A 26,723-nucleotide genomic window follows, 5' to 3' on the forward strand; every position below is an offset into this window, starting at 1 on the left:
CAACCTACTGAGCCACCCGGGCGCCCCTGAGGCAATACAAGGAGCTTAATGTCTAACTGGAAAAATAAGACCTATGTACAGACTGCGACGAAGGAACATTTTTAGGGTAGCACGGTGAGAAAATTGAGAGCCCCAGGCCAAAAGAGTGCCCGTGTCAACCTTCTCTGGCAGGGAGGTCACGGGTCCTTCTACAATTTGTACAAGATGTGTGCTCAAACAGGGGTTGAGGTCATCAGGTGGGGAGGGTCTAACGACCCCACGTGGCACAGCCATTCCCCACCTATCAGTGAGAGGAACTGCAGCCTATCAGAGTTTGAAGGGTCTTTGGAGGTCCTTGAAACTATTCCCTTCCCTGCTCTTCCCAGGAGGAAACTGAGACCCAGAGAGGGGATTGGAGTGGCCCAAGATCACACTGCTAGTGTGAGCAGGGGTGGGGCCAGAATCCAAGTCTCCCAGTGTGGAATCTGTGCCCCCCCCCCACTTCTCTCTTACACCCTGAGAGGGGTTGGGGCCTGTGTTGACAGAACCAAGCACTTCCTCATTCTAAGAGTGATAAGGAAACAGAGTAGCTGTTGCTGATTGAACAGCTATTTTATCTTGGGTGTTTCTCTGCAAGATTGTGTTGGAATGGTGCCCAGAACAGTGAGCACAGACACCTCAAACCAAACCAATACAAAACCCATTTTGTTTGCACGCATCTTCTAGTGATCAGAGTGACTAATGGTCTTTGATGACTAATGGTCTTAGAGAATTCATCATGGGGAAGATAAAATGGGACACTGTGACCTTCACTTCTCCTTATCCTCACAACCGACAAGTAAATCTGCAGGGACAGGTGAGAGACATGACCACAGAGTGGGCAAAGCTGGAAGTTGGGAAACCTGCATTTCTAGCACTGGATACCACCTTGTTGGGTCTTCTTGGGCAAGTCTTGTCCACTGTCTGGGCCCATTCCCTCATCTAAACAATGAGGGCAGAGCTCTGTCACATCCAGGGTCCCCTTTCTCTGCTTGCTCTCCTCATCCATATGCTAGTTCTTTATATAAGGCAGAAATTGAGCATGAATGTGAAAAGAGAGAGATAGAAAGTGTGGAAGTGCATTTAATTCAATGATTTTTAAATTCTAATTTTATTCATTAAACATAAAATATTTACTGAGTATCGATTTATGCCAGGCACTTGGGCATTTTCTTTGCTAAAAGAAAAGACTCCACCAATAAATAAAGAAAGGTATGCCCAAACTTTAAGGAATCACAAATTTACCTCAAAAACTAATGCCATGTCTTTGCCTTACAAAAAGATAGGTATCAGGATTAAAATAAAATTTGATGTTCCAAAATGCTTTTCAGGAGCAGTTTGGTTCCACAGATATTGACCAGCCCTCTTAAGACTCTATGCTGTTGGACACCTGGGTGACTCACTCAGTCAAGCGCCTGCCTTGGGCTCAGGTCATGATCCTGGAGTCCTCCGATTGAGTCCTCCATCGGGCTCCCTGCACAGTGGGGAGTCTGCTTCTCCCTCTGCCCCTCCCCACCCTTAGCCCCCCCCACCCCACTCGTTCTCTCTCTCTCACAAAAATTAAAAAAAAAAAGACTATGTTGTTATCAACAATAGCCAAATTATGGAAAGAGCCCGTGTCCATTGACGGATGAATGGATAAAGATGTGGTATATATATGAAATACAGTATGATTTCACTCATATGTGGAATTAGGAAACAAAACAGATGAACATAGGGGAAGGGGGAAAAAAGTGAGAGGGAAACAAACTATAACAGACTCTTAACAAAAGAGAACAAAATGAGGGTTGATGGAGGGAAGGGGTGGGGGATGGGCTAAATGGGTGATGGGTATTAAGGAGGGCAATCGTCATGTTGAATACTGGGTGTTATATGTAAATGATGAATCACTAAATTCTACTCCCAAAAACGATATTACACTATATGCTAACTAACTAGAATTTAAATAAAAATTTGGGAGAAAAAAAAGTCTCTATGCTGGATTGTCAGGGACCCCTGGGGACCAAGAGGTGAACGTGGAGCTCATCTCATGGGGGAAGACTAGCCAGTGACTGCCACTTAACACAGTCCATGATATGGGCTGTAATTGAGGGGCTGCCTTTGTCCTTCGGCAGTTGTACTGGGTTGAATAATGTCCCCCCAAATTTCATGTACACTCAGAACCAGTCAATGTTTCCTTATTTGGAAATAGTCTTTGTAGATGTAATTTGTTAAATTAGGATGGGGTCATATTGGATTACAATGTGCCTTAATCCAATGATTGACATCCTTAAAAGAAGATGCCAAGAGATAAAGTGGGGGAGAGGAGGGCCATATGAAGATGGAGGCAGAGATTGGTGTTATGTTGCCACAAGCCAAAGAACTTCAGGAGCTGCCAAAACTCGAAAGCAAGGAAGGATACTCTCCTTGAACCTTTGGAGGGAGCATGGCCTTGGCGATGCCTTGATTTTGGACTTCTAGCTTCCAGAAGCTTCCATGAAAGAATAAGTTTCTGTTCTTTTAAGCCACTTGGTGGAAAATAAATTTTTGTAAAGATTTTTATTTTGAAGTAATCTCTCCACCCAACATGGGGCTCGAACTCACAACCCCAAGATCAAGAGTGGCATGTTCCACTAACTGAGCCAGCCAGGCACCCCAGTTTGTCGAAAATTATTATAGGAAATTAATACTGGACAGAAAATGAAGTATATTGGCATAAAATGAAGAAATAATGTTGAGTTCAGATCGCAGCAATCTGATGTTATAGGAATCAAGTATTATTCCTAATCAAGCAGAATTTGACTGAACTAGGCCAAGAGGTTAGTGGTAAAGGGGGCAGGCTTTGGAAACCCCAGCTTTGGGTACATATCAGCAGTGTGATCACAGGCAAATGATTTTGCTCTTAAATGTTTCCTTATCAAAAAAATGAGGGTACCAAGACCCTCTTGAGGTCAGGTTATTGTGAAGACTAAACAAAATACTTCATTTGAAAGCACTTATCCCAGTGTGTGGCACATAGTAAAGACTATAAAAGCCAGCTGGCATTTATGACCAGAGCACATAGTAGGTCTAGCTTACCTAAAGTTGCCTCAATTAATCCCTATCACATGACCTTAATGATTTCCTTCATTGTACCACCAGTAATTATCTTCTTTAGTGGCTGTCTTCCCACCAGAATGTAGCATGTAACCCACATTAGACAGGGCCAGTCTCATTTATGGTTGCACAACCAGGACCTAGCACAAGGCCTGGCACGCATTTGTGAGATGGGTGCATGAGCAAATGAAGAGTGGACACCTTGTCTTGTAAATAGACAAAGGAGCTGAACTGAGGGGCAACGGGGAACAATTTGGGGGTTTAGGAAATCTTAGTGAATGTCTTCCTTTTTCTTGGAGTTAGGCTGGGCCATTGCCTGCTCCCAGTGGAAGGACTTCAGAGGGATCACAAAATTCTCTGAAAATTCCGTGTCAACCAGTCCCAGCCTCCCCTGTATTCCCCGGGGACCTAGGAGGTCACAGTGGCTGTGAGTGGAGATTATCAGGGTGTCAACTGGGGCCACTGCCCTAATAACAAGATTCCCTGAACTAGAGGCTTGTCAATTACCTATGAAAGAGGTGGATCAATATCCTTGATCCTCATTGTATCAAAGTTTTTGGTCCTCAGTAGGAAAGGGTGACCAGAAGTGGGGTCTTTCATAGCCTTAGAACCAAGGAGGTCCCAACAATCAAGCAAGAACGGGGTTGGCCAGCCATCCCATCTGACATCTTGAGATCCCAGGAAAATAATCCATTCGTCTTCTCAGATTTCCTCTGAGTCCCTCATTGCTGAGCCTGAAGGCTCCATCTGGCTCCTGTGGTCTCTGGAGGATGCAATCACTAAGCCATCTTGTTGGGGAGGTTCTCCTAACCTGAAAGTGCACTGAGCCTTCTCAAGCCTCTCGCCCACCTTGCCGTTCCTCACATGGCCTAGCTATCCAACAGTCTGTGTGCAAATAGGCATGGCCAAGCTACCTGCCAGGGTCAGTGCCGTTAGTCATCAGCAAAAAGGGGTAAGGGTCCAAGCCCCTAGGGCCTGGCTCAAGTAAGACAATAGGGCCAAGGCTGCTCTCTCCCCTCCAGGGAGTGAAATGATTCTGACTCAGCTTGTTTAAAATCATGCAAGAGGACTCATCAGTATTCAGAGAAGTTTAGTCCTCTGGAATCTGGCCATGGGGTGCTTTTCACATCAGCCTCTGTCTCAGTGACTGAGGACCTCGGGACTTCTTTGTTTCCTTCCAGCTTGAGTCTCCTCAGATGTTTCCTCCAGCGGCCCAGCCAGTGATGGGCGGAGGAGCGGATCTCCCCACTCCGCAAGGCATAGATGATGGGGTTGACCATGGAGTTGACAAGGCAGAGCAAGGAGAAGAAGGCGAAGACCTTCTTGACCTGGTCACTTAGGGTGGTGGTCAGGCTGTAGACCATAAGGGCCAGTACCGGGAGCCAGCATATGAAAAGCACAGCCAGCACCACCCCCAGGGTCTTGGCCAACCTCACATCGAGCCTCATTCGTGCCATTCCTGGCACCTGCCTGTCCCGGTGTTCAGCCAAGCTGGCTACATGCTGATGGGCCTTCCAGAGGACATGCCCATAAGTGTAGATGATGCCAGAGAAGAGGAAGGCAATGAACAGAAGCCAGCCCAGCAGATAGTCATTGGGGATCAGGGGGAAAAGCTCAGAGCAGGGACTGGGGCAGCAAGTCCATCCCATAAGGGGCAGGTAGGAGACCAATGCCGAGAGGACCCACATGATGCCCAGGGTTGCCACTGCCCTCCCACGGGTGAGTAGGGCTTTGTATGTAGGTGGGTAGCACAGACAGAGGTAGCGGTCAATGGCAGTCAGCAGTAGACTGCCTACAGAGGCTGTGAAGGTCATGGTCACACTTCCAATCTTCAGCAGGAAGACAGCCTTGGAATCCACACCATGGAAGACGTGGAAATTCACAAAGTTGCAAGCGAAAATCACACTGGCCAGGAAGTCAGCCACAGCCAAGCTGCTAATGAACAGGTATGAGGGCTTCCTGCGGAGCCGGTGGGAGGACAGGATCAGGTAGAGTACAGCCAGGTTCTCCAGGGCACTTAGCAGGGCGAGGGCGGTGCACAACACCGCAATAGCTATCCTTTGGGAGCTGTTCAGGACCATGTACTCTTTCATGGGGTTGAAATCCAAGCCATCCTTACAGCCATTGGCTGCCCCCATCACCCAGCGTCTTTCCATGGGGTGGGTCCCTTGGCTCCTGCTGGGCTTGCCAAGAAGCCTTTGCTGTAGTACAATGAGAAGAAGAAAGGAGTCTTTTTCAATTAGCGCAATAATGACTTCACACAATCAACCGCTGAGACAAACCCTTTACCTGTGTGGATGAATTGTATGTTGAAATAGCAATTTATATTTTGTTCTTTTATATTTTGCCCTCTCCACATTTTAGTGGGTCACTAGGCCTGTACTGGTTGCCTTAGGAGAGGTATGTGGGAATTCAAGGAGCAGAGGTGGCCTGTGAGGTTTTTAGTCTTTTGTTTCCAAAAAGACTAATCCTGAGACTTCCCTTTGAAAGTAAGAGAAATCTCCAAGGGCCAAAAATCAAGAGGAAATCAAAACCAAGAAAAAATAGAATCCAGAATGCTGAGATGGAGGGGATTTTTCCATTGGTATTCTGTTCTGTTTTGTTTTGTTTGCCCGTTTGATAAGATGCTTAAGTTTTAACAACGAAGATGAGACTTTGGCTTCACACCAGGAGTGTTGCCAGATAAAATATAAGAATCCAGATAAATCTGAATGTCAGATAATTAATTTTTTTTGGTATAAGTATGTTCTAAATATTGAGAAACACCAAACCAGAACATCCAAATATTGTATGGGACATCATTAGACACTGTTAGAAAGCAAAATTGAAATTTCTCCAGAGGAATATACTTTCTAGCCAGGTCACACAAGTTTCCCACAGGAAGGGGCCCATGGAATTTGAGCTCCCAACGCAAAATAACAAAAGGTATAAGGACATGTGAACAAGAGTTCGCAGAAATGTCAGACAGTAGAATGAGGCTTTCAAGGACTTCATGTCATTCTTGGGACTATGTTTAATATAATTAAGCAATAAGGAATCAAAACCATGAGTACATAATGGGAGACTGGCTAGGCAGATTTGAAAAAGAACCAAGTAGAATTTCTGGCAGTGAAAAATAAAGTCTTTGAAAAAAGAACACTTAATGGTAGGTGAAAGAACAGAACAGATTAGTTGGAAAGCACTGATCCAGAAGGTAGATCTGAAGAGATTTATCAAAATGCAGCACAAAGAGACAAAGAGATGGGACAGATAAAAGAGAGGTTAAGGATTGAATGAAAAGTCCTAAAATATATCTAACTGGAATTTCAGAAGGGAAAAATAGAAGTGGGGGTGGGCACTGGGGAGGCCATAGAGGGTGGGCTGAGAGTGGAGAATTGTCCAGAATTCTCCTTAGATTCAGAAATCACAGTGAACTACAAGCAGAATTTTATTTTATTTTTTTAAAGATTGTATTTATTTACTTGAGAGAGAGAGAACATAAACAGGGGAGAGGGACAGAGAGAGGGAGAGGCAGGGTCGCCGCTGAGCAGGGAGCTTGACGCAGGGCTTGATTCCATGACCCCAGGATCATGATCTGGGTCAAAGGCAGACGCTTAACCAACTGAGACACCCAGGCACCCCTACAAGCAGAATTTTAAACACAAACTAATTCCACATTCACATATATCATAATAAAACTTCAGAACACCAAAGACAAAGAGAAAAAAATTAGAAGCAATCAGAGGGAAAGGACACAATACCAGCAAATGAATCATAATGAAACTTCAAAGCAGATTTTCCAACAGCAACAACAGAAGCCAGAAGAAGGGGGGAGGGAACTAAACTATAACTCAAACTAAAGAAATACCAGTAGAGTTGTCGACGAACAGACCTTTCCTGAAGGAGCAGCTAAAGGGTATGTCATCAGCAGAAGGAAATTCTTCATAGAGGGAAGAACAGAAAGGCAAGAAGGAATTGTGAACAAATCAGTTTCTAAATGTATGAGTAAATGAGAATAACTGTCTGTATAAAGCAATAATAATAAGGCTAATGACTGATTTGGAGGGTATAGAAACAAAATGGAAGTAGAATTGTGAATGACAGTAACATAAGCCAAGAAAGAGGTGGAGTTGAAGCTTTATTTAGACTATCTTAGGCTTTTAAAAATCAAGCATCGTCTCTTACCTGGTTGACTTTGATAGCTTACTAACTGAGCTCCCTGCTTTTAACCAGACCCATCTTTAGTCTAATTACAACACAACAGTTAGAGGATCTCTTTAAAATACGTCAGATCATGCTACTCCTTTGTCCAAAACCCTGTGTAGGGCCCATTCCATTCAATGTAAAAGCCAAACAAATACTTACAGTGGCCTAGAAGGCTTTATGTGTTCTGGCCCTATTACCTCTCTGATCTGCCTAATTATCATGCTTTCTTTGGTCAACCAGCTTTAGCCACATTGGCTGCCTGATGGGTCCAACCCCCTTGTCACAGGGGTTTTGCACTGGCTGTTCCCTCTGCCCAAGCATTCTTTCCCTAGATATATGCTTGACTCAGGCTCTCACCTTTTCAAGTCTTGGCTCAAGTTTTACCTTTTCAATGACATCTTTCCTACTCTCTAATACAGTAATTCACCCCACCCTCCTGCTTTTCTGATCTCCCTCATTCTGCTCTACATTTCCCCACCCGCATATCACTTATCACCTTCTAACATGTACTTTACCCTACATAACTTACCTATTTATTATATTTTATTGTCCGTTGTCTGTCTGTTCCACTAGAATTTAAGTTCCATGAGGTCACGGAACTATTTTGTCCTCTTATATAAGGTTTTAGAATACTATCTGATACATAACAGGTACTCAATAAATATTTTTGGACTTGAAGTGAAATGAAATTGAATAGTGAATGATTCTAGCATTTTTTTCTCAGAAGCTGATAATTTAAGCAGACAATGTACTCATTAATAGAATGTATAAGATTTGAACATGCAATTAACAGCCTGGGTTAAATAGTCGTATATAGAACTTGGAGAATACACATTGTTTTCAAGCAAATGTGGACATTTATCAAAACTGACTAAGTCTTGGGTAAAAAGTATATTTCAACAGATTTAAAATAATCCGTAACATACAAACCTTGTTCTCTGACCACAGTGCAGTTTGTTAAAAAAATCAAGAACTTAAACAATGTAACAAACAAACTTCGTAAGTACGAAGCTTTAAAAACACACTCCGGAATAATTCTTGGGTCAAAGAATCCGAAAGAGAATTAGGAAATACTTAGAATTGTAACATTAAAATCTGTGGGAAGTGTCCGAGCAGCACCGAAAAGGAAATGTATAGCCCTTCGTGCTCATATTAGAAAAGAAAAAAGACCAACGTGCTAAACATCACAAAATTAGAAAAACAACAACAGCATAAATACAAAGGAGGCAGAAGACAGAAATAATAAGATCAGGAATTAATGACATAGGAAAGCAATGGAGACTAGAAAGAACTGGAAAGACTGAAGCCAGCGTTTTGAAAAGATAATAAAACAGGCAAACCTCACCTTAGATTTCTGAAGAAAAAAGAGAACCCACACAGAAGAATGATAACGGCATGAAAGAGAAATGGTCGATGATCCTTTGAAAGGACGTCTAGCCTCAGTAGCAACCACAGAAATGCAAGCTCCACTTCCATCAGATTGGTAAAAAATGCAACCTGATGGTAGAGCGTTGGAGAAGGCGTGGACCAACGAGGATCGGTCAGCACCGCCAGGGGAGGGAGGTAAATCGGCACAACCATTTGGGAGAGCAGTTCAGCAAAATCTGGTGTGGTCCACGTGCCGCCGCCCTTGGATGCAGCAGCTCCGCTCCTGGGAATGTGCTCCCGAGGGATCCTGACACGCGTGACTGAAGACAGCTACAGGAGTGTTCATTTCATTCTCTTGTTCCTTCTTATTCATTCATTCATTCATTCATTCATTCATTCATTTTTAACGTGGCATCTAGAACTGTAAATGACAGGTATCTCCCGTTGTGTTCACGGGGACAGCGCTAGCCCACGCCAACGCAGTGTACTACCCCCGGACAGCCAGGCCCAGCCATCCTGCTCAGCTCAGCAACCTCTGCCGGAAGCCCCGCCCATCTCCCTTGCTCCACTGGATGCCCCGCCATTTACCAGATAGTTCTACTTTCTTGCACCTTTGCCCGCACTTTCGCCCCAGGGTTCTTTTCTCGGGCTGACCTTCCTTCTGGACTCATCTTTCAGCCCGTGAAGACTTCCCTGATGCCCCGTCACACAGGAAGCTCCTAGGCCTACTCTGCTTAGATTGTAACCGGTGCCACACTAGGCTTTTCTCCAACCAGATTAATAATGGAACTAACCAACATTTGTATGGAATTTAAATTCTATAAAATGATTTCCAGAGCCACTATCTAATGTAATCCACATAACTTCATACTATAAAAATTTTAAGTATTGGGGCGCCTGGCTGTCTCAGTCAGTACAGAGCTCAGTACAGAGCTCACTTAAAGAAATAAAATAAGGGGCACCTGGGTGGTTCTGTGGGTTGAGCCACTGACTTTCAATTTCAGCTCAGATCATGATCTTGTGGTCCTGGATGGAGCCCCGGATTGGGCTTCATGCTCAGTGGGGAGTCTGCTTGGGATTCTCTCTCTCCCTCTCTCTCTCTGCCCTACCCCCCCAACTTGTGCTCACTCTCTCTCTCTAAATAAATAAAATCTAAAAATAAATAAATAAAATAAAAATCGTGAGTATTCTTATTTCATGGATAAAGCAGGCTCAGAGATATTAAACCACTGGTCAAGATCAGAGACTGAGACTTCATTATTTCTGGGTCCTCAGTGCCTTGCACAATGCCTACACACAGTAGGTGCTCAATAACTCCCTAATGAATGAACCCCATTTGGATGGAAAGGGGCTGCCTCAGATGGAGTGGACTCCCAGTAACAGTGTGAGGGGGGAGGGCAGCACATCCTGTAGCTTGAAATTCCAGCCGGGTGTCTTGTTCAAGATACCCAATGCCTTGGGTTTCCCATTTCTCCTCTGTAAGATGGGTTTTGCAAGGATTTAAGTAAATTAATATAATACCTGGAAGTTATTATTATTATTACTATTATTATTATTCTGAGCATCTTCAAATGGGGATAATTCACCTACTCCGTGAGGTTGTTAAGAATAATATGCCTGGCACATCCCGAGAGCTCAATCAATGGCAGCCCTTATTCTAATCCAGGGTTTTAAACAATTTTTAAGAAAGCAGGGGTGCCTGGATGGCACAGCAGTTAAGCGTCTGCCTTCGGCTCAGGGCGTGATCCCGGCGTTATGGGATCGAGCCCCACATCAGGCTCCTCCCGCTATGAGCCTGCTTCTTCCTCTCCCACTCCCCCTGCTTGTGTTCCCTCTCTCGCTGGCTGTCTCTATCTCTGTCGAATAAATAAAATCTTAAAAAAAAAAAAAAGAAAGCAGAACGATTTTTACAATTGGTGGTACCCCTATTCCTAAGTCAGGTAAAATCTGAGTTTTTATCGCCTATGCCCTCTCTTCAAGGCCGTCCGAAGAACAGATTGAAACCTTTCATCCAATCCAGCTCCATCCTTTTAGCATCAAGAAAACAGTCCAAGATGCAATCTCCTGAGGTCACCCAACAAAACAGCAGCGGAGCTGGGACTAGAGTTCACACCCCCCAAATCACAAGACGGGACCCTTGTTCTGTAGGCACAGAGATGACCCTGCCCACAGAAGCTGAGAAGGGGTGTTTGCCTGAGACAGAGAGCAATTGCTGAATGTTGCCAAAGTCACACCTGAGCTGAGACCCGAAATGGGGCACCTTCATTCTCAGCCCTGGTCACGAATGAGTGACAGACAGTGCAAGGCTTTCTCAGTTCCCATGTCCCCACCCTGCCACTACTGGAAGCTTCCTCCCTGCACCCCGCTGCCCCAGCCAAACTCCCCCCTCCCCATATTTCCCTTAGAAAACAGACCCCTCCCATCCAAGAATGGCTTACCCCGTGCAGAGTCCAGTCTAGAAGAGGGACGCCAGCGTGGGGGCTGCCGGCATGTTGAGTTTCACCCAGGTCTGGGGTGGCCACCGACCTGCGGTATTGTCCAAATTAGGTAAGGGCAGGAAATGCAGGCCTTTGGATGGGGGGCCTAATGAGACAACATCCGACAGCAACAGGATGCACAGAGCAACAGGAAACCCAGCTCCCTGCCTGGTTTCCCTGTGGGAAGATAGAAATACCTTCTGGAATCAGCGTGTCGGACTCCTAGACAGACGGGCCTCCTTCCAGGGCCAGGACATGTCTGAGTGCCCCGCATGGAGGGAGGCTCTGCAGGGCCACTAGTTCCCACCCTCTGCCATGGCTGGTCATGTGACTCTGGGCAAGACCCTTCGACTTTCTGAGCCCCTTTTCTCACATGTGAAATGACAATGACAATACCTGTCCCGTTCTCCTCCTCGGAAAAACCGATTGGCGGCTGGCCTCTACCGTGGCTTTTTCACTGGGTCAGCTGGGATGGGGTCTCATTCCTTCCCAGGTGTGCGTTAAGACTTGACGTCTGTACCTTTGGCAGGGGAAAGGGTTCATATTTTTTATCCCTGCGTCGGGGGAGTTCCAAACAGAAAGAGGCACAGAGGCACACAAAACCATTGCGGGACCTGACTCTGTACAAAAGGACGATTAAAAGAGAACCAAACCGCCAACCGAGTGCCATCCCCCCTAAGAACAATGCCAGAGCCCCAGAACTACCTGACATGCTTTGCTCAGACAGCATCTCCGAGGGGAAGAGGCTCCCGCAGCCTGCGGCCTGATGCTGAGTGCGTGGGAAGAGAACCCGCAAGTGAGGGGGTGGGGGGGAGGGGGTTGCCCCTGGGGGGTTCCTACCTGAACTGAAAGTGTGAAGTGAAAATGAATGCCCTAGTAACAGCTGGCCCTGCATTCCCGTGTTTAAAGCCAGGGACAACCTGTGAGGGGAAAAGAACGCGACTCTCTGGGGCCACTACACCTGCAGTGAAAAGCTGAGATTAGAGGCCAAGAGCCATCATTTTTTTCTGACTGGGAGTTGGGGGAGGGGGTGGATTCCAGTTCCTGTTCTGCTACTGAGTGTCTTTGGGTAGCTCGCTTCTCCTTTCTGGGTCTGTCTTTTCTTATTTATTTATTTTTAAGATTTTATTTATTTATTTGACAGAGAGAGAGAGTGAGAGAGCACAAGCAGGGGGAGTGGAAGGCAGAGGGAGAGGGAGAAGCAGGCTCCTCACTGAGCAGGGAGCCTGATGCAGGGCTCGATCCCGGGACCCCGGGTTCATGACCTGACCTGAAGGCAGATGCTTAACTGACTGAGCCACCCAGGTGCCCCTCTTTCCTCATCTTCAAAGCAGGTGGGTAGACTGGGTGATTTCTTAGTTCTCCTCCTGGGTATTCACCACGTTGAATCCCAGTGTTGCAGGTTTTGCAACCGGATCTCTCTGGATTTGAATCCAGCTCCCTACTTTATGGGCTGTGTGACCTTGGGCAAACTACTTCACCTCTCTGGGCCTCTGTCTCATTCCTCTGTAAACTGGGAGAAATACCACCGTATCACATTGTTGTGCAGATTAAGTAACAGAAGTTTACTAAATTCGTGGCACTGTGCCTGGCTCCCAGCACATGCCCAGTGAAAGGCAGGAAGGGACTCAGTTACGTGAATTTATAGGATTTTACAGGATTCTGTGCTTGAGTCTTGTCTGACCTTCACCCGAGAGCTGAGGCAGATAGAAAGCTCTCCATTTATTCTCAGCTGACACTTTACCACCATGAAGGCCAAGCCATCACATTTTTAAAAAACCTGTTTGGAGGCTCCTGGCTGGTTCAGTCGGAGCAGCGTTTGACTCTTGATCTCGGGCTGGTGAGTTTGAGCCCCACATCAGGTGTAGAGATTACTTAAATAAATAAAACTTAAAAAAATAAATAAAAATAAAAACCTGTTGGACCTGCATGAACTTCTTGACCTGCTTCCCAGCAGGCTGGGCTCTTGGTGCTGTGTTCCGCTGTAGGAAGGGAATCATGGGGACTTCCTTCCACATTTCTTCTCCCAGTTCCCCTCCGTGCTTGATAGCACTTGGCTGCAAGTTGCAAGGAAGTTCTCTAGAGTTTTGGACTGTAGGCTATTGTCCTTTGCCCAAATCTTATCTATTTTTTTCAGGTCCTATATCAAGGCCACCTTCTTCAGGAAGCCTTCTCTGGATTTCCCCCAACCCCTCCAGGTGGATGAAACTCATTGAGTTCTGCTGCATGGATCACTGTCTACCTACCTTCTCTTCTTTGTGTCAATAATATGTGTCTCATCTTGCTTCCTGGACTGTGAGCTTCTAGTTTTGAGAGTAGAATCTGGGTCAGGGATTGATGATATCTTTGTATTCTAGTCTCCCTCTCACTGAAACAAAGTTCTTTTAATGAGGGGTTCCAAGCTAAGCTAAGCAGCCCTTATGGAGGTGGCGGTCAGCCCCGAGAAGCCAGACAATTAGATGGTCCCCGAGTCACCACTCCCTGTTCCCAAGCCATGACGGACATTGGCCATTGGTCCCAGTCCCTCTCAACCTGAGCCTCACCGAGAGCTTCTCACCATAGCACTGTTTACCCAGGAGCCAGAATTCTGGAAAGAGATGAGAATCACGAACAGCAGGTCTAAAGCAGAGAGTGAACTAAAAGGTTGGCAATGTCCAGGCTCTTGACCTTGAAAACAGACAACTATGGACTATGGTCGTCACCCGAGGGGAGGGGGGACAGCATGCGGGTGGAGGAAATTAAATCTCTCCTGCGGTGTAAGTCCCAGAAGTTTACTGATGCAAGTTAAAATATGGAAATTATCCTAGGGGAGAGATGCAAAGGGATGCCCAGACCTATTTCTTCCTTCCTTCCTTTCTCCTTCCTTCCTTCCTTCTTTCTCTTTCTTTCTTTCTTTCTTTCTTTCTTTCTTTCTTTCTTTCTTCTTTCTTTCTTCTTCTTCTTTCTTTCTTTCTTTCTTTTCTTTCTCTCTTCTTTCTCTTTCTTTCTTTTTCTTTCTTCTTTCTTTCTTCTTTCTTTCTCTCTCTTTCTTTCTTCTTTCCTTCCTCCTTTCCTCTCCTTCCTGCCTTCCTTCCCTCCCTCCCTCCCTCCCTTCTTTCCTTTCTTTCTTTTTAAAAGATTTTTTAGAGATGTATTTATTTGACAGAGAGAGAGAGTGAGCACAAGCGGGGGAGCGACAGAGGGAGAAGCAGACCCCCCTCTGAGTAGGGAGCTCAACCTGGGGCTTGATCTCAGGGTCCTGGGACCATGACCTGAGCTGAAGGCAGACGCTTAACTGACTGAGCCCCCCAGGTGCCCCCCAAGACTGGTTTCTTTAATACGTTTCTCCTGGGATTTCCAGCACTTGAGCCCAGGGCCTGTCATAAAGTAGGCACATAGATATTTTAAAATCAACTTATTGAATAAATGAATAAATGAATGAATGAATGGACATTTCCCAAATGTCCATTGGGAAAAAAGCAGGCTTCTTCAGAGAGGCTCTGTGTTTTCTTTTCCCTCAGCTGCCAGGAAGCTCAGAACTAAATCCGATACAAGCCTGTTGTCCTGGGTCATTCAAGGTTGGTTCCTGATTCATTTCTTCTTCTTCTTTTTCTTTTTTTTTTTTTTTAGTGGTTTCTAATGTGTTGCTTTTATTTCCACTGCCCTAATTCATAATACAGGCCACCTCCAGTCCTTTAAGGAAAGAATTTGTAATTTATAGAATTGGCACAAAGGATCGTCATTAAGGCATCTAGTGGTTGGCAAAGAAACTCACTCCCCATGAGTCTGTCCTGTGGGGCTGGAAGACTTCGTCCCAAGTCTGCAGTCCACTCACCGTTCATCGCTCCCACCCAGGAGTCTGTGGAGCCACTGCCTGCTGTCTGGAAAGTCATCCTCCCTGGACCTTCCTTCCTCTTGTGTCTGTATCATCTCCAGCCTCCCTCCTGGGAGTCATTAAGCTAAACGGTGCCTGAGGGCTCTTTCCCCTGTAGCAAAGCTTAAGGGCCAAGGCTTTGGAACGAAACATTGCAGGCTTCACATCCCAGCCCCGCCGTGGGTGGGCTGTGTGACCTGAGGGCAAGTTCTCAAACTCTCTGAGCTTCAGTTTCTTCATGGGTGCCTGGGTAAACTATTATTATCCCCATTCTTGATGTGCAGATTAAATAATGATTTAAAACAACCAAGCAGTAGGGTGCGAGCCTACGTGAGCTGTGGTGTATTTGTGTGAGATGTGGTGGAAAGAAAAGGATCCCAAGCTAGGAATCAAATGCTCAGGGTTGGAGCCTGGCTCTGGCACCAGTCGGTTCTATGGAGAAGACCCTTCCTCTCCCTCTCCCCAGTACTGCCACCTGAAAAGACGATCGGAGGGTAATGATGGGGCTTGGCATTGGACTAGTGCTCTCCACACACCATCACATTTAAACCTCAAAACAACCCTGCAAACCTGGTATAATTATTTTACATATTTTACACATGAGGAAATCGTGGTCCAGAGATTTAAGAAACTTGCTGGGGGCCCCGGGGAACCTGCACTCTCGTTCACTCCTTTGAAGGCCGATGGTCCACCCTGTGGCTCTACGCTCTTTAATTCTCGGTAATCAACGAACGAATCTGAAATCTCCCCACAGCACAGTTTTGTTGAGTCTTTTCAAATATCTTCTTCCTTTTTTCAGCTACCTTGTACCCCAGCAACTTCCCTTTTAGAGAATGAACTAATAATGCCCATATCATATTTGACAGTTTGCACAGTGGGGGAGGCCTCATGACTGTTTTCGGAGGCAGGTAGCCTTTCTTGAGCAAACAGGTTCAGGGAAGGCACATCACCCAAAATTCACAGCAAGTGACAGGCAAAGTTAGGACTTGAGCCCTTGTGCTATGACAAAGTCAGGTTGGTAAAGGGACAGGACTGAAGGCATGACCCAACCCAGGGCAATTGCCCTAATGATGGATGCAGGCAATCTTAACCCCAGGGCCAAATCACACCAATTCTCTTTCTGGCTTTTTCCTCTTTTTTTTTTTTAAAGATTTTATTTATTCGACAGAGATAGAGACAGCCAGCGAGAGAGGGAACACAAGCAGGGGGAGTGGGAGAGGAAGAAGCAGGCTCCTAGCGGAGGAGCCTGATGTGGGACTCGATCCCAGAACGCCGGAATCATGCCCTGAGCCTAAGGCAGACGCTTAACCGCTGTGCCACCCAGGCTTTTTCCTCTTCTGACCAATTTCACTCAGTAATGCCTCCCGTGCCACAGTAGCGGGTCTAGATTTTAGTCTTCTCCCCACCAACCTGGTGAAGTCCTGATCTCCTCACCCCCAAGGATTTGCCAGTCAGGCTCTTGGGCTTTGGAGTTGGACAGACCTGACTTCCAGTCCTGGCATAGCCGAGTGTTAGCTCTGTGCCCTCAGAGGGAGTCACTACTTTATTCACTTGTTTTCCTCAGTTTCCTCATCTGTAAAATGGGAATAATGAATAGTGCATCCGTCATCGGTGGTGGTGAGGCACAAGAATTCATTGAGATAGCATCCTGCTTAATACAGTGTCTGGCCCACAGTGAGCCCTCCATTGATGGCAGATGACATATATCTGTAATATACACTATAGAGACAATGCGTATAAAATATGCATGCATCTTACAGCTTTCTCCTCACTTCCCCAAGTTCTTTGCTAATTGGCACCGAATGAGGGTGACAACATCCTCTCTGTCATGCCCCTGGGCTGGTGGCGGGGGGTCAAGGAGAAAGGTCGAGAGGCAGGAGGTGTTAGGAGAGCAGAGGGAGAAAGTCCTGTTTCCATTCAGGATGTTTGCAGGTGAGTGAACAGGAAGCTGAGAATGTGCCGGGGAGTCTGATGGATTATTAACCAGCCTGGGCTGAAGAAATTGGCACCTGTCAGCCTGCAGTGTGGACAAGAGCCCTGGGCCAAGGAGACAGGATTCTGGTTCCAGTGTGGGGTGGAACTGATGGCTGGGTAACCCCAGGCAAAGCTGTCCTCTTCTTGGTGTGCTCGTCTGCACCACCAATGGGTTTCTGATGACACCTCGAGGGTCCTTCCAACAGGGGGTGTTGTTAGGTCGCAGACGAGCTGGTGTGAGAAAGCCCACTCTGGAAAGCCTGGAGCAGCAGTTCTCAAACTGTGTGCTGTCAGCACCCCTTCACCCTCCTAAAAGTTACCCAGACCCTAAAGGGCTCTCGTTGAGGTAGGTTACATCCTTTCCTATTTACTGTATTAGAAAATAAAACTGAAAACTTAAAAAATATGTTGAATGAACCTATTACATGTGAATAGAAATAACATATTTTTAATGAGAATTTCTTTGGTGGGAACCTCTTCATTGTCTGACAGCTGGATTCTCATCTCTGCTTCTGCATTCAGCCTGTTGCCATATGTCATTGTGGTTAAAGTAGGTGAAGAAAATGAATTTGTCACTGTCCTTTGGTACTTCCTTTGTGGCAGGCACTGGCAGAGGCTTTTTACCTGTGTTGTCTCCTTTATCCTGTACATTGCACTTGTGGATAGATTGTCTTATCCCCCCCCCACTGCTTTTTTTTGAGAGGGAGAGGTGGGGGGGGCAGAGGGAGGGAGAGGATCTTAAGCAAGCTCCATGGCCAGCACAGAGCCTGATGCGGGGCTCGATCTCACGACCCAGAGATCATGATCTGAGCCAAAATCAGGAGTCAGATGCTTAATCAGTTGAGCCACCCAGGGACCCCTTTCCCTGTTTTAGGATGAGGAAGTCGAGGCTCAGCTAGACAGATTTGCCCAAGGTCGCACAGCTTGCAGGCGGCAGAGGCAGACCTCGGACCTAGGCTCCTATGCTGGTGAGAGACCCTGTGCTCAGAAGGCAGGCCCACCTGGAGGGAGGGGCATCTTTCCCAGGCTTTGGGCAACAATCTCTCTGCTCTCCTTTTCTCTTTTCCTCTTTGGACTGTTTTCTCCAAACAGGGCGTCCAGCACCACGTGAGAGCTGCCGAGGGCAGTGGAATCTCAGCTCCAAGAGAGCAGGTGCTCATCGTGCGTTTTGTCCTCCGCCGTCTCTCAAGTGCCTGGAACACTGCCTGGCACATTGGAGCTTCTCAATAAATATTTGCCGAAAGAATTGGTGGAAGGACTTCTCTCTGATACTTGTGAAAATCCTTAAGGAGGGTGACCTTCTTCAAGATTTTCAAAGGGGACGCAACAGATCTCTTTATAGAGGGAAGGAAGGCTCATGGAGTGCATACCAGCAAGCAGGGCATGCCTGGCTTAGCATTTCAGAAGTGATTCACAAAGGATCTATGGCAAGAGAACTTAGGACAAGCCTTTCAGAGCCTCACTGCCCCGCTGTAAACGTGAGGATGAGGGTGGGATCGTGGGAGACTGAACCTTAACCCCAACAGCTTGCTGTGCCAAGCATGACTTCGCAGGCAAAGTCAGCTAACCCTCACGGTAAGCGAGGGAGGGCGGTACTGTCATCATTGCCTCTGTTTTGCAGACAAGGAGACAGATGCACGTAGAGTTGAAGTGTCTTGCCTGAGCTCATACAAAAGGGCAGAGCCCAACTCAAATCCAGGCTCTGGTCCATAATCATCAGACCTTCTGCTCCCGGTTGCTCAGCTCACTCCTACAGCTTCCGCCTGGGGACCTCTATCCTTGCTGGGGGGCTCCTTGAAATTCTGTGAGTAGCATAAGGTCCCCTGTTTCCCGCTTTGCCAGAGCCCAGGGTTCAGGGTCTCAGGCTGTCTGATGACATGTGTCTTACTTCTGTCCCAACAGGGAGCTCCCCTGTGATTCAGGGCATGTCACTCCGACTCTCTGTTTATAATAGGAATTAAAAGGCCTCTGGGGCACCTGGGTGGCGCAGTTGTTAAGCGTCTGCCTTTGGCTCAGGGCGTGATCCCGGCTTTCTGGGATCGAGGCCCACATCGGGCTCCTCTGCTAGGAGCCTGCTTCTTCCTCTCCCACTCCCCCTGCTTGTGTTCCCTCTCTCGCTGGCTGTCTCTCTCTGTCAAATAAATAAATAAAATCTTAAAAAAAATAAAGGCCTCTACCTCTCTTTCAAAGAAAACCGTCTACAGAAAATTTTGAAGACGCAGTCACAGTAAAGTCTAAACGGCTGATCACAGCACATGGATCTCCCTGACCCTGAGGGTAGCTTGCTACAGGTGAGAGCTTGGTCATCGGTCATTGGGAACGGTGCACGTGTGTGTGTGTGTGTGTGTGTGTGTGTGTGTTGGGTGGGGGAGGTGGGAGTGGGAAGGCGTGTTAGGGAGCATTTTTTTTAAAGATTTCATTTATTTCAGAGAGAGATAAAGAGAGCCCAAGTGGGGGTAAGGAGGGGCAGAGGGACAAGCAGACTCCCTGTTGAGCAGGGAGTCAGGTGCGCGGCTGGATCTCTGGGATCAGGACCTGAGCCAAAGGCAGACGCTTAACCCACTCAGCCACTCAGGTGCCCCAGTTAGGGAACATTGTTAGAATCACACCTGGAAGTGGCTGGTCACCCCTTCTGAACGTGGAGTGCTCTCTGTAGGGCAAACAAGGCCTTATAACCGGGGACAGAGAGGTATTTGAATCATGACGAGGACTTCTCAGGCTGGTTCTCCCAGCAACAGTCGGAGTGGTGGGGTGACAGAGCTGTGCAGGCCAGTTCTTGAAACACAGTGGTGAGCACGACAATAATAGGAAGTAACACTCAATGAGCACTGTTGTATACTGTATGCCGCACACCATTGTGTGCACTCGACATATTAACTCATATATTCTGCATGACAAGCCAACCAGGACACTGGTAGCACCCCCATTTTATAATTGAGTAAACTGGGACCAGCCAAGGGGCTGATTTACAGGCTTGAGGGCACTCACGTCTGTGTGGTGACAAAGTGGCTAGAGGTCACAGGGACAGCAGGATGCGGGCTGATGAAGGAATTAAACCTGGTGTGGGCCGTCAGGCCATGGAGAGATGAGGAAAAGCCAGAGATGAGCCAGACATCTGGGGAGGTGACGCTCACACACGCTCCGCCTCCCGCTCTGTGACAGGGCGAACGAACGTGCCCTTCTGCATGTTTGCTTTGGGGTCTGGGGCAGTGAAGGGCAAAGCACGTGACCATTTCTGGCCTGGGATTTGGGATCAGACCCAGTGTACAGATTCCCTTGGTGCACTACCTTGCAAGGAGACCTGGCTTTCCATCTCCTGCTTCTGTAAAGAGAGGTGATAAACAGATAAGGATCAACTGAGACTAAGAAGGAAACTTACAGGGGCGCCTGGGTGGCTCAGTTGGTTAAGTGTCTGACTTCTCAGGCCCTGATCTCGGGGTCCTGGGATCAAACCCACTGTCCAGCTCCAAGCTCAGCGAGGAGTCGGCTTGTCCCTGTCCCCGGCCCCTCCCTTGCTCATTCTCTCTCTCTCAAATAAAAAAAATAAAATCTAAAAAAAAAAAAAAAAAAAGGAACTTACAGACAGAGGTTTAAGAGGCAGCCCCAAGTCACAGTTGTGAGTTCCAATTTTGCCTCTTATTAGATCCATGGTCTTTGGGGTCCCTGAGGCTCAGTGTCTTCATCTGTAAAATGGGGATAATGAAAGTACCTCCACTCAGGGCTGTTGTGAGGAGTAAATGGGGAAGGTGGCATGTAATAGTGCCTGGCTGGCACTTAATTTACCCTCAATAAATGTTAACCATCATGTTTATTGTCTACGTGCCAGGCTCTCTGAGGATCGTGCCCAAAACGGAAAGAGTAAAATAAAACATAACGAGGGGGTTGGACTGGAATGTCTCCAATCTCTTCTGACTCAGGAACTGTTTCACAGTAATATATCATGTTAGAAGCCCCAGTGGGAATCAGTTGGGCCATTTCATGATTTTGTATGGCCCATGAAGAAGGAAGTGATTTTAAGTCAAGTGTGCTATTTTCAATAAGCGTATCAGTTCGAAATTTTCCCTTACATTTATTTTAAACCATTTAAATTACATGCATGATGCATAAAGATAAATTCTGACTTCTCCTCACTTTCCAGGTGGCACCGGAACTAGATTTACTTTATATTCATGACCGAAGAGAATGCCTGGTTGGTTGGTGAACATGCTTTATTGCGGGACCAAATGACATTAAAATAGGCTGAGATGTCACAAGAGAAGGGAAATCACTTTCAGGACCGGAGGGCTTAAATTCTGGCATTTAATGCTTAAAAAGCCAATTTGTACCATTTTAGAAGAATCTTCACGTTTGTCATGTGCAAGAGAAAATAGATCTCAGGTCCCTGTTGGCAAGCATCTCTCTGCATGGGCCCTGCAGGTGTAGACCACCTTTATGCCCGACATAGGCGAAGAAAAGAGCACATACTATGTTCTCTTTTTAACACTCCTTGAAATTTTGGGAAGTGCAAGAATTTCCCTGATAAGCTATGGAAGAAATATGATCAGATAAACATGACTTATGAATCTCGAGGCAAATTTGCAGGGGAGGTATCTTTCTTTTCCTTATTTCCTTGTGTTTCTGACATCAGAATTCCTTTTGCATCCTGCCTTTAATCACTGGCTCATTAAGGGTATAAATTAAATAATAAACAATGAAAAATAAGACCAACGTAAAACTAAATATCAGCGAAAGCCACTCCAGCGGCCAAATGATAAACATCTTGGTTGGGAGGAATTAGATCATCATTTGTTTGATCACCACTAACTTCTGCTTTTGATTCTTCTGTTTATCCTAAGAAGCTCTCACCCTGAGAAAAATATCTTTTAAATAGAAAAATAATTATTCACTACTTTAGAAAAAATGGAACTAAGCTCCATGATCCTCTAATGGTGTGAACCTTCTGGAACACCTCCCTTCCTGTTGGGCAAAGCTGGTGGAAAGTAGTGAAAACACAGACCTGGGCTTGAGTCTTGTCTCTGCCATTAACCTGCTGTGACTGAGCCTTGGTGATCTCATCTGCCAGTGGGTACTATTAAGATAGGACTCATGTGAGCTCTTGGAGAAGGTATGAGAAATACCTAGCACCCCCCTCCTGGTTCTCAGCAGGCTCCCATCCCCTGCTTTCAGCTCTGTCAGATTCCCCCAGGACCCAGACAGATCCACGGAGACACACAGAGGACGGATTCACTGTCCAGCAGAGGCAACACCATGAATGCAGCTGTGGTTCTCAGAGGAAATCTAGGGTGGCCCCAACCCCCCAGGGAGAGAAGGGCAGAGGGGAGGGGGGAGCTGTGGTGGGAGGGGCTGCCTCTGATTCACAGTGTGAGCCGAAGATTGGGGGCCTCCTCTATAGGGGTAGGAGCAGGTGGGGGAGAAGAGAAGCAGCAAAGCCTATAGGATGCCCAACCCAACCCATTTCTACCCAGAGGTCTCGCCAACATTCTCCAGATTTGGATGAGATCCCAGCAGCCTTCCTTCCCTCGCTTGGCTTTAATGATGGGGGAGGGCGAGGAGGGCTCCTCCCATCCTGGTCTACCCCATTGGTCTGTCCTTTTCTTTCCTTGGCATTTGGGGTCTTCACTGTATGGGGGTGGGGCAAGATACACCCCATGCTCTGTAGACCCTATCTCTCCAGAGGAGAAGGAGGGAAGAGGGAGTAACGGTCTTAAATTCTTTTCTGAGCTCAGCTGGAAGAGGGCTGATGCTTCCTCGAGGCTGCGTCGTACCAGAGCACTTTCGAGGAGCTCTCCACGCCCGCGTTCCCAGAGGGCTCTCACCGCAGCACAGCCTGCTTTGCCTTCAGACAGCGCTGGGTTTGACTCTTGGCTTTGCCATTTACCGCCAGCTATGTGACCTTGGGCAAGGTCTTAATCCCGTGTGAGCTTCAGTTTCTCACCTTTCAGATGTGGGTGGTGACGGTGTGTCTCTGTCAGGGCTGTTGTGAGCACCAGACAAGAGAAGGCAGCAGTGCTAACGGAGCTCGGGCACGTAACGAATGCTCCATAAACGTGAACTTAAGAAAACAAATGAGCTTCCCTTTGAGGCAGATTGGGCATGTTTTGCTTCATTTTTGGAGTTGGAGAAACTCCGGGTTAGAAAAGTGATGTGAGGGGCGCCTGGGTGGCTCAGTCGGTTAAGCGTCTGCCTTCAGCTCAGGTCATGATCCCAGGGTCTTGGGATCGAGCCCCACATTGGGCTTCCTGCTCAATGGGGAGTTTGCTTCTCGCTCTGCCCCTCATCCTGCTTGTGCTCTCTCCCTCTTTCTCTCAAGTAAATAAATAAAATCTAAAAGAAAAAGAAAGGTGATGGGACCCGTCCAAGACCACTTGACACTTTGGTGAGGGGGCTTGGGTTTTCCACAGGATCCCGTGATTGATAGCACAAGTTTTGGAGTCCACAGAGCTGGACTGGACACTGGCTGCACTCTTCCTTGGGTGGGTGACCTTGAATGAGTCACCACTGCCCCTGAGCCTTGATTTTTCCTTCTCTGTAAGATACGGCTGCCTGTCTCCCTTCAAAGAGCAGCCTTGGTGTCCCCTGGCCCAGGGACGTTTTGCAGGGGTTGAGTAGAAAGGAGAACCTGTCTGAAGACAGCCCTTTTTTTCTGTTCTTTGTGAAAACCTGAGTTCAGTGAGAAGGTGAAGCCGGGATCCCAGGTGGGTGGGGAGAAGAGCCTACATCTGTCATCCAAAGCAAAGGACACAGGACAGATGGCCCCAGGGTCACGGTTCCCTTGAGTGTGGACATCCTGGGTTCTGCTGCCTTGGGGAGATGGTGGGGGCCTCTGGGTGAAGTTACCAGGTAGTAACCCAACCCTGAGGTTACACCCAAGGCACAGTGGTTTCAAATCTTGGCAAAAAAATCTGGACTCCAGGCATGCAAGGGAAGTGGACAGGGCTGGACTTCAGGGAATCAAACCCCTTTGGACGATGGGCATCCATCATAGGAGGAGCCAGGGTGGCATGAAGGCCAGGTGCCCCCCCTTGGTCTGTGCTCTCTATGAGCCCCTAGGATTCGATATGCCATGCAGGAAAGTGAGAAAGCTCACTACATGGAGACCCCATCTCTCACCAGCCCAGAAGGGCGAGAGCTCTGAGTCCTCCTGAACGTGCTTTAATAAGAATGAATAAAAGAACATTCTGTGTACATCTGAGAGCACAGGGTAAGAGTAACAGAAGCAACAAGATGAGGAGGGAAGAGAGGAGATGCCCTGGAGGGCTCTGCTCAGCTGAGCCATGCTACCATTTTGCCCACCTTAACCACCTGGTCTTAAACTGCCAAAAGGTAAAGGATGTGGTTCACTGGTCGAAATTGATGCTGGGGCCAGGGTCGCTGGGGTGCTGCCTCCCAGGGCCTACTCAAATTCCTCTCGAGCCCCCCCTCTGCCTCAGTCCTGGCCTCTGTGTCCTCAAGGTGTCTATCTACCTCCCATTAAAGGGAACAGCAGCCTGCAGCCTCATCGTCCTTATCTCCACTCCACAGCAGACGGTGTGACGGTCAGAGGTCCGCCGTAGGCATCTGCTGAGCCCAGGTACCCATCTGGCGCCAGCATCACTCAGCCAGCCCTCCCCACAGGCCCATGCGTGCTGGTCTTGGGCCCAAAGTTCTCAGAAGAGGGAGCTGAATGGGAAGGAGGGGGGCTGATTTTCCTAAGGCCATGGAGTCACCAGTGCTGAGAGTCACCTGGGTACTGGCGCAGGGCACACCCGTAAACACCACTGGCCTGCTGAGTGGAACCTCCACGGAGCTGACCCCTGGCCTCCTGGGTCTAGCGTGGGGCTAACACTGCTGAGCCGCCCCGGTCAGGCTGTCTGCATGTCGGCGACGGTCTCCTTCTGTGAGTGCTGACTCGTGGTCCTGTCCAAGGGTGAGGCCCACACCAGCCCCGAGTCCTCTGGTGAGTGGTCCTCACACACCTTAGGAGTCCTCCTCCCATGGTATCGGTTTCCTGGCCCCAGACAGGCCCCCCAGCTTCTTATATCCCCGGGGGGAAGGGGTAAAGTAGGAACACAGGTTTCACACAACACAGGTTTTCTGAAATGAGGAAGGGGCCCCAAATAAAGCAACAACAGAAAGCTACTCACGGTGGTCTGTGGCTGAGCTCCCTGACCCAGCTGGGTGCTGGGGGTCCTCGTGGTTGTGGGTCCAGGAGCTGGCCCTGGGTCCCAGTCAGAGCTCCTGTTCAACAGCCACCCCAAATCAGCTTTCTCTCGCTTTTACTCTTTCTCACAGATGAGTGAGCATGAGGAGGTCTGGCCTTCCGTCCCTGTCACCACTTCCCCTCCGGGTCCCCAGTGCCACAGCCTGCTTGCTTGTCCCTGTAATTGAGCTATTTCTCACAGGGAACTGTGGCCAGGGTGGGGCATAGGGATAGGCCTTGAAGTCAAGGGACTTGGGCTCTACTCCATCGTAGCTCTTATGACCTTGAGCAATTCACTTAATCTTCCTAAACCTTAGTTTCTTCATCTGCAAAATGGAGGTACTGTATCAGCCTTACACAGGTCACCTAAAAGGACATTCCAGTCCAATCCCTCCCGCCTAACAGATCGGAGCTTTGAAATCCAATGCCTATAGGCACCTGCCAGATAGCAGAAATGGGGGAAGAGAGCTGGTATGGGCCACAGAGAGTGGGGGGACTGTGGGGGGACGGGGACACATGACTGGGTCAAAGGCAACTGGCACCTCTCAGCGACAGCCAGGACTTGCTGCATGGGAATTCAGACCCAAGTGCCAGCTATCCCAAGCATTTGGAACATGTGCCCCATTTTCCAAGAGAGAATAGAAATCCTGACTTTTATGTAATGGCTTCCAATTTTAGAGTGTTGACCACAAAGTGAAATCTTTTAAAAATGCCAATTGGGTCAAAACCAACCCCATTTTTCATTTATACTTGCTAGACCACGGGCTCCCTGAAGGCAGAGACTGTGTCCCTAATGCCCAGTCTTGGGCATAAACACACAGGTACCTGGTACAGATAAAAGTGTTTTCAGACCTGTTATCAGACAGAATAAATATTTATTTATTGTTTCAAGTTTTTATTTAAATTCCAGTTAGTTAACATACAGTGTAATGTTAGTTTCAGATGTAGGATTTAATGATCCACCACTTACAACACCCAGTGCTCATCACAAGTGCCCTCCTGACTACCCATCGCCCATTTAACCCCCCCCTTCCCTCCAGCAACCCTCAGTATAGCCCTCCATAGGTAGGAGTCTGTTTTAGGGCTTATCAGATAAACAAAATGAGACTACTTCTTCCTAGGGGTACAGAGATGAGTATGATAAAGTTCCCGCCCTCCCTGGTGAATGGCATTTGATTATTCCGTCAGATCTCTTTACTTCCTGCCCCCTCATCCCAGACCCCAAGGGTCGGATCTGGGCCCGTGGTGGTTCTCCGGAAGGGAGATTTTGCCCCCCGAGATAGAGCTGCCAGATTCATCAAGTAAAACTACGGGATGACAATATCCGACATACACAACCTAAACAATTATTTGTTGTTTCTCCAAAATTGAAATTTAACTGGGCGTTCTATATTTTCCCTGGCAACCTTACACGGACGGGACATCCGGCAACGTCTGATGACGGCACAGCTGGGATGGTTCTACTGACATCCGGGGAGTGGAAGCCGAAAATGCCGGAAAACATGCCGCCGTGTGCGGCCCAGGGTCCACAGCGGGGTCCACTGGTCGCCCGCAGTGGGCCGTGGCAGGCTGAACGCATGACCGATGCACGAAT

At 47.7% G+C, this 26,723-nt stretch overlaps 1 protein-coding gene across 8 annotated transcripts; it reads right to left on the minus strand.

Annotated features, from left to right (window-relative positions):
* Positions 1 to 1,871: 1,871 nt before the first annotated feature.
* On the minus strand, positions 1,872 to 25,229 carry CNR2 (cannabinoid receptor 2). Of its 8 annotated transcripts, none has more exons than XM_034646481.1 (5): positions 25,074 to 25,229; positions 11,520 to 11,643; positions 11,085 to 11,300; positions 8,209 to 8,976; positions 1,872 to 5,294 (listed from the first exon to the last, which is right to left on the minus strand). In XM_034646481.1, exon 5 carries the CDS (start codon positions 5,247 to 5,249, stop codon positions 4,167 to 4,169), a length of 1,083 nt encoding a protein of 360 aa, XP_034502372.1. In that variant the 5' UTR covers positions 5,250 to 5,294; positions 8,209 to 8,976; positions 11,085 to 11,300; positions 11,520 to 11,643; positions 25,074 to 25,229; the 3' UTR covers positions 1,872 to 4,166. The 8 variants fall into 8 exon arrangements, with proteins under 8 accessions (XP_034502372.1, XP_034502369.1, XP_034502375.1 ...); XM_034646478.1 differs by having other exon boundaries at positions 8,209 to 9,067; XM_034646484.1 differs by lacking the exon at positions 8,209 to 8,976 and adding an exon at positions 20,531 to 20,633 and having other exon boundaries at positions 25,074 to 25,228.
* Between the last annotated feature and the right edge of the window lie 1,494 nt (positions 25,230 to 26,723).

The sequence above is a fragment of the Ailuropoda melanoleuca genome, chromosome 2, assembly GCF_002007445.2.
Source record: "Ailuropoda melanoleuca isolate Jingjing chromosome 2, ASM200744v2, whole genome shotgun sequence".
In the NCBI taxonomy this organism is placed as follows: Eukaryota; Metazoa; Chordata; class Mammalia; order Carnivora; family Ursidae; genus Ailuropoda; species Ailuropoda melanoleuca.